General features: G+C 45.0%; 1 protein-coding gene across 1 annotated transcript in view; it reads right to left on the bottom strand.

The window, feature by feature from the left end:
- TMEM120A (transmembrane protein 120A) overlaps positions 1–4,375 on the bottom strand; it is a 36,354-nt gene extending 31,979 nt beyond the window's left edge. Inside the window, exon 1 of the mRNA XM_081314110.1 lies at positions 4,254–4,375. Within this exon, the coding sequence (XP_081170236.1) occupies positions 4,254–4,328 (75 nt within the window). The 5' untranslated portion in view covers positions 4,329–4,375. The remainder of the gene's footprint in view (positions 1–4,253) is intronic.
- Positions 4,376–6,767: the final 2,392 nt, after the last annotated feature.

Raw genomic sequence — 6,767 nt, forward strand, 5'->3', positions numbered from 1 at the left:
AAAAACAATTTAGATGCTTAGCAACTGTTTCATTTTTATGACAGCTGCGGTGTCCCAGGGTCACACCTTTTGCAATCATCTGACAAGCAAAGTCAATGGCGAAGCCAGATTCACTTAACCAGGTTACTAACTGATCAACTGCAGTGATTCACTTAACAACTGTGGGAAGAAAAATCATAAAATAGGGCAAAACTCACTTAACAAATATCTCACAACCACAGAAATTTTGGGGCATAATTGTGGTTGTAAGTCGAGGATTACCTGTATTGCACAAACTCGGACTCCTTGGTAATAGCAATATTTTATTTATCAATCAAATTCATACGACCACCCATCTCATGAAAAGTGACTCTGGTGTATAGCAATCAGATAAACACATAAATACAACAATCATATAAAAATATAAGAATCAGTATTAAAATTTAAATATTATAAAAGCAAAATATACAAAGGCAATGGAAATATCCATCTCAATAGTGGAGCCATCTAGACCTATCTACAGATCGCTGGGACCTCCAGGCCTGGTGACATAATCAGGTCTTGATGGACTTCAATAGGGACAGAACTAATCTGATTTCAGCCAGAAGAATATTCCATAAGGCAGGTGCCACAGCAGAGAAGATCTGCTGCCTGGGTTCCACCAAATGCATGTTCCTAACAGATGGTAGGGACGCGGTGGCTCAGTGGGTTAGGACACTGAGCTTGTTGATCAGAAGGTTGGCAGTTTGGCGGGTCGAATCCTGAGTGCTGCGTAATAGAGTGAGCGCCTGTTACTCGTCCCAGCTTCTGCCAACCTAGCAGTTCGAAAGCACGTAAAAATGCAAGTAGAAAAATAGGGACCGCTACGGTGGGAAGGTAACAGCGTTCCGTGTGCCTTTGGCGTCTAGTCATGCCGGCCACATGACCACGGAGACGTCCTCGGACAAGTGCTGGCTATTCGGCTTTGAAACGGAGATGAGCACCGGCCCCTAGAGTTGGAAACGACTAGCACGCATGTGCAGGGGAACCTTTACCTTTTAACAGATGGTACCTGAATGTGCCAGGTCTAATGGGGTGGGCTGATGTAATTGGGGAGAGCCGGTCCCTCATATAACCCAGTCCCATATCATGAAAGGCGTGAAAGGTTAAAATCAGCACCTTGAATTGGACCTAGAAACAAACTGGTAGCCAATGCAACTTGCACGGCAAAAGTGCAGCAGCACACGCTGTTCTAGGAGCACACGTAACTGTCTGGGTTGCGGCATTCTGTACCAGCTGAAGCTTCCAGATACTCTTCAAGGGCAGCCCCAAAGTGCATTACAATAGTCTAAACCGAAGGTAACTAGGGCATAAGCAGGGCTTGCCTATCTGGGAAGAGGGGCAACTGAAACACATGATGCTGTGCAAAGGCCCCCATAGGCATGACAGCCATCTGCTCATTAAGCAGGGGTTGTGAGTCTAGGAGGAGCCCTGGATTACACACTGGGTATGTCTGGGGCAGTGCATCCCCATCCAGCACCAAAGATGGCATAATACTGGAATCAGTGGGCCCCAAAATCAGAATCACTCAGTCTTGTGAGGGTTCATCTGAAGCCTGTTATTCCCCATCCAGATCCCCACAGTTGACAGGTATAAATAGTATTGTATAATAGTATAAAAAATTCATGATATTGCTTAATTTGTTAGAGGCAGAGATACATACTTGGGTATCATCAGCATGCTACAGGTAATCCTCTATAAACATTTTATTTAGTGACTGTTCAAAGTTGCAACAGCGCTGAAAAAAGTGACATGGTTTTTTTAGACTTATGACCATTGCAGCATCCCCACGGTCATGTGATCAAAATTCAGATGCTTGGCAATTGACTCATATTTATGACAGTTGTAGCGCCTTGGGGGCCATGTGATCAGCTTCTGCAACTTCTGACAAGCAAAGCCAATAGGGATGACAGATTCACTTAACAACTGTGTTACTAACTTAACTGCAGTGATTCACTTAACAGCTCTGGCAAGAAAGGTTGTAAAATGGGGCAAAACTCACTTAAGAAATGTCTCACTTAGCAACAGAAATCTGGGGCTCAGTTGTGGCTGTTAAGTCGAAGACTACCTGTAATACAACCGCAACCCATTGCAATAAATGTGTTCCCCCAATGCCCTCGTGTAGATGTTAAAGAGGAGAAAGGACCAAATCGTGAGGCACCTCAAACAGTAAGGCAGGACTCTCCCTCCCCAATCATCACCAACTGGAATTGAGACTGAAGAAAGGAGGTGAACTGGCACAACACTGTGCCACCCCCACCCCCCAATACTCTGAGCTGATTGATAAAGACACTATAGTCAATTGTTGTATTTTAGACAGTCGTACAATATATAAACTGAATAAAATACAGCTGATGTTCTAGCTACCTTTACTCCAGAATAAACTCCAGGTGCATAAAACATCTAGAATAGATGCTGCTCTCAATCAGGCTAGAGTCACTTTATTTAACATCTTTCCCCAAATTCTTTACCTTTCTCCTCAGTAACTCCAGTTATCAATAGATCAACAATTCAGGCTTCTCAGAAACCAACTGGAGAATCAAGGGAGACCGCTTTCCCATATTCGTGCCACACCTTTCATACCCCATAATCAAAACAAGCCTACTTCATCCACACCTGCACAGTATTAGGATTTTTCCATAGCACCTGGAGCTCATGCACAAACACTTTCACTTTTCTCCTCACTAATAATACAGTATATTGAAAAAAGAAGGACTGGAAGTCAATCTGGTTGAAAAAACAGAAGATCCAGTTAATCTGGATACCTAAAAATTCAGCATCCTATTTTCAAGGGGACAGCTAGATACCTCCAGGAAACTTAAAAGCTAAATTCCTCAAAAGGAGATTTTAACTATCAAGATCTGCTTAAGATCACCACGTATTTAACCAAGTTTTTCAAACTGTTTTGCAGAACCGTAAGCACCACAAGGATTTGATGGGGTTCTGTGAGAGAGTAAGGGGGAAAAAAAGTTGTCTTGAACATAACTTTGTTTCTTGATCAGGATTTCAGATAGCTAATCACATTCCACAACCTGAAAAGTTTGAAACTAAACCATAGTTTGTTGAATAAACACAACTGACTGAGTCTGCATACACACAATGCCATAAATCAGCAACCTGCAATGATTTAGTATAATGTTCCGTGAATCTGGCCAAGCTTGTAAGCCGCCCTGAGTCTTCGGAGAAGGGCGGGATATAAATGGAATTAAAAATAAAAATAAAATAAAAATATATATCTTCTAAATAGTAGAAAAGACTGCCAAGAAAAATGGTCATTTTTTTCAACAGAACTGTCAAATAGGCTAGATTACAAATTGGCAGATAAACTGTAGTAAGGTGTTTTTTTTTAAAAAAACCACCTATCTAGCAGGTAGTTTAGATTATTTTAGATATCCTTTGACTTGGTAATTTACAGTAGAGCAAAAGCCATCTAATAATCGCTATTATGCAACTGGTACCAGAGGTACAGTGCCCTTGATACTGATAATGTATAACCCTTTGGACTAGTAGTAACTAATGATCGCCATGTCTTCTGTATACAGTATCTACTGCTGGATAGAAGGCTGCTCCAGCCAAACGTGGCTATTTTGCAGAAGGCAGACTTATCATTTCCACTTAAGAAATAAAGCCAGATCATTTGGTCTGCAAATGCCCCCTTCAGATACCGAAAGAGATATGCAGCACGCTCAGAAAACCTTCCACCTTCACATCTGCTGAAAGCACAAGGGGAAGGCATTCTTCATATGCTCAGCAATGCTTTCCATGCACGCACGAGAAGATATAAAAACACTGTTCTGCTTTAACACGGAGGTTGTTGGGCTTCTACCTGCCGGCTAAAGAAACCCGAGTTTGTGCCCGCACGGCTCATGCCCCCCCCGCCCCCGCCTTTCGGGCCCAGGCAATCTGCACATGCTTGAAATACTCTTTTCTTCACCCAAGCGAGAAGGAGAAAACGGCTCGCTGGCCCAATCCGAGAGGTTTTGGGTTTGTTTTTTTTGTTTTGTTTTAAGGCGCTTTCCAACTCCGGGCTGGGAATGGAGCAGCAGCCCCATTTCTCCAGGTGATGCCCGGTTGAGGAACGCCGCCTGCCACCCCGCGAAGAGGCGGCCGCGGGGCTGAGCCCGGCTTCCCCGCTCGCCAACAGCCCCTTCCTCCCGGCTCCGGTGGTCTCCGCTCGACAACGCCTCTCCCCGTGACGAGGCGTTTCCCGCCCCCCACCCCGCTCCGAAGAGCACCTGCACGAGCTGGAAGCCGTCCTGCAGCTCCTCCCAGTCCCGGAGGCAATCGGCGAGCGAAGACCGGCGGTCCATGGCGACGGTGTGAGCGACCGACGGCAACCCTTCCGACGCGCCCTCCCGCACAGCGGGGGCGGAGTGGAGAAAGAGGCGGGAGCGACGTTTCGGAAGGACGCTTCAGCCAATCCGCCAAGGCTGTTCGGGGACCCGCCCGCTGAGGGCCCGACCAATGGGCGCCGATTCGAAGCCAGCGGGCGGGCAGGGAAGGACGACCGCGGGCAGGAGGACGAGAGGTCGGGGGGAGAGAGCAGTGGCTGTGCTGTTCTCTCCCCCCCTCCCCCCGAGAACACAGGATAATCATAGAGCAGGAAGGGACCTTGAAGGTCTTCTAGAATTTAGTTCAGGGGTCTTCAAACTTGGCCCTTTTATGACTTGTGGACTTCGACTCCCAGAATTCCTCAGCCAGTCTGCCTGGCTGAGGAATTCTGGGAGTTGAAGTCCACAAGTCATAAAAAGGCCAAGTTTGAAGACCCCTGATCTAGTTCAACCCCTATACTATTTCAGATCAATGGTTGTCCAGTCTCTTCTTGAAAGCCGCCGGGGATGGAGCACCCACAATTTAGGAAGGCAAGCTATTCCAATGGTTCTTTGCTCTTGCCGTTAGGAAATTTCTCCTTAGTTCTTAGGTTCCTTCTCTCCTTGGTTACTTTCCAACCATTGTTTCTTGTCTTGCCTTTTGGTGCTTTGGAAAATAATTTGGCCCCCTCGTCTTTGTAGGAACCCCTCAAATATTGGAACACTGCTATCATGTCTCTCCCCGCCCCCTCAATCCTTCTTTTCATTAGACTAGAGCAGGGGTAGGCAACCTTGGCTCTTCTATGACTCATGGACTTCAACTCCCAGAATTCCTGAGACAGCTATGCTGACACAGGAATTCTGGGAGTTGAAGTCCATGAGTCATAAAAGAGCCCCTGGACTAGAGACATACCCAATTCCTGTAGGCGGTCTTCGTATGTTTTGGCCTCCAGCCCCCTAATCATTTTTGTTGCTTCTGAGATGGTGGGTCAAACAGTAGGATGTCAGTTATGGGTGAAGTCGGACCAACTTGGTGGCCTAACTATGCTGCTAAGCCAAGGTTTGTTTAGCTGTGATCTGTCACATAAGCACATATCGGTTGGGTCCATACAAAAGATAGACTTACTAGAACTAACTCAACTACAGGAGAGTTCATGGACTGTCTACTTGAGGTTTGCTCTTTCCAGATGCTTTTTTGACCTCCCAGCCTGGCTCTCAGTCCTGTGATTTTATCCTGATCTCTCATTCAATAGTAACCTGATCTGACCCTTTCCAGATCAGGTGAGTGGCAAACCAAGTGTTCAAAGTCACAGAAGTGTTTTACGTTACTGGGCGAAACTATGGAAAGAACTCTTTGCAAACAACTTCCTCTTATGCTTTAAAGTCATGACCATTTTTAAATGATCCATGCCAATTTGCTTCTTGCCACAGCCGTTTTTGGTGCAACATTTGTTATTGCTTCTCTTTAATTCCCTTTGGATGTAAACAACCAGTTTCCATCATAACAGGGTGAGAGTCATTGGAGCAGGTGGTATAATTGTGAGAGGCGTTTTGAGTTTTGTGTAATTTGCTGCCTAGTTACATGTGTGTGTGTGTGTGTGTGAAGATTCTAATGGCCGCAAACAAGCTTGAGAGCCACATGCCATCAGCAGACTAAGTATTGCTTAGGAAATTGTCAGCCTAGCCAAGTTCTTCCAACCTTCATAATAAAAACTGTCATGCGGCACATGATTATGTCCTTGATGTGGTATTAGAACCATGTGGATCATTTCCCCTGCTGCCAGCTGACTGGCAAGCTTCACAGGCATCACGCTATTGGTTGATAGTTCCATACACACATTTTGCTTTTTCTGAACTCTAATGCTGATTGTTGTTGAGCAGAGACCATGACGTTGCTACTTGGATTAGTTCTTTGGTGCTAAAAGTTAGAAGCTAAGGAAGCCTTTCTACTAACGTCCCAATGCATAGATAGGAGTATCAAGATGTTACCAGTGTGTAAGGCAAAGGAAAATATAACTTGCTTGCTTGGAGGTTGGGTCACATGGATTATCAGAGATTATTCGAGTAGTTTCCTTATGCAGGATTCCCCTTCAGTTCTAATATACCTGTGTGAGATTTCTGGTTTCTCTCCTGAGGCAATCATATTCTACAGGAATACTCTATTAAGGCTCCTAATGGAACCCAAATAATCCTAGTAGAGCTCAGTGAATATTTAACTGGAACTGGAATGGTACTGTGTAGAACCTTTATAAAGTTGGAGTAACCATCAACTCCTTGTATTACTCCCTCTTTTGCCTATGGTGTAATAGCTGAGAAACCAAACTTCAAAAAGATGGCTGGAGCTTTTACTCCTTGTTCCCTCTGGTAAGGCATAATGCACATTGCCTGTTTCCTAATTCTATGTGCTGATGGTGTGCTTGCAACTTTTATTTATTTATT

This window comes from Vipera berus, assembly GCF_964194415.1.
Source record: "Vipera berus genome assembly, chromosome: 1".
Classification (NCBI taxonomy): Eukaryota; Metazoa; Chordata; class Lepidosauria; order Squamata; family Viperidae; genus Vipera; species Vipera berus.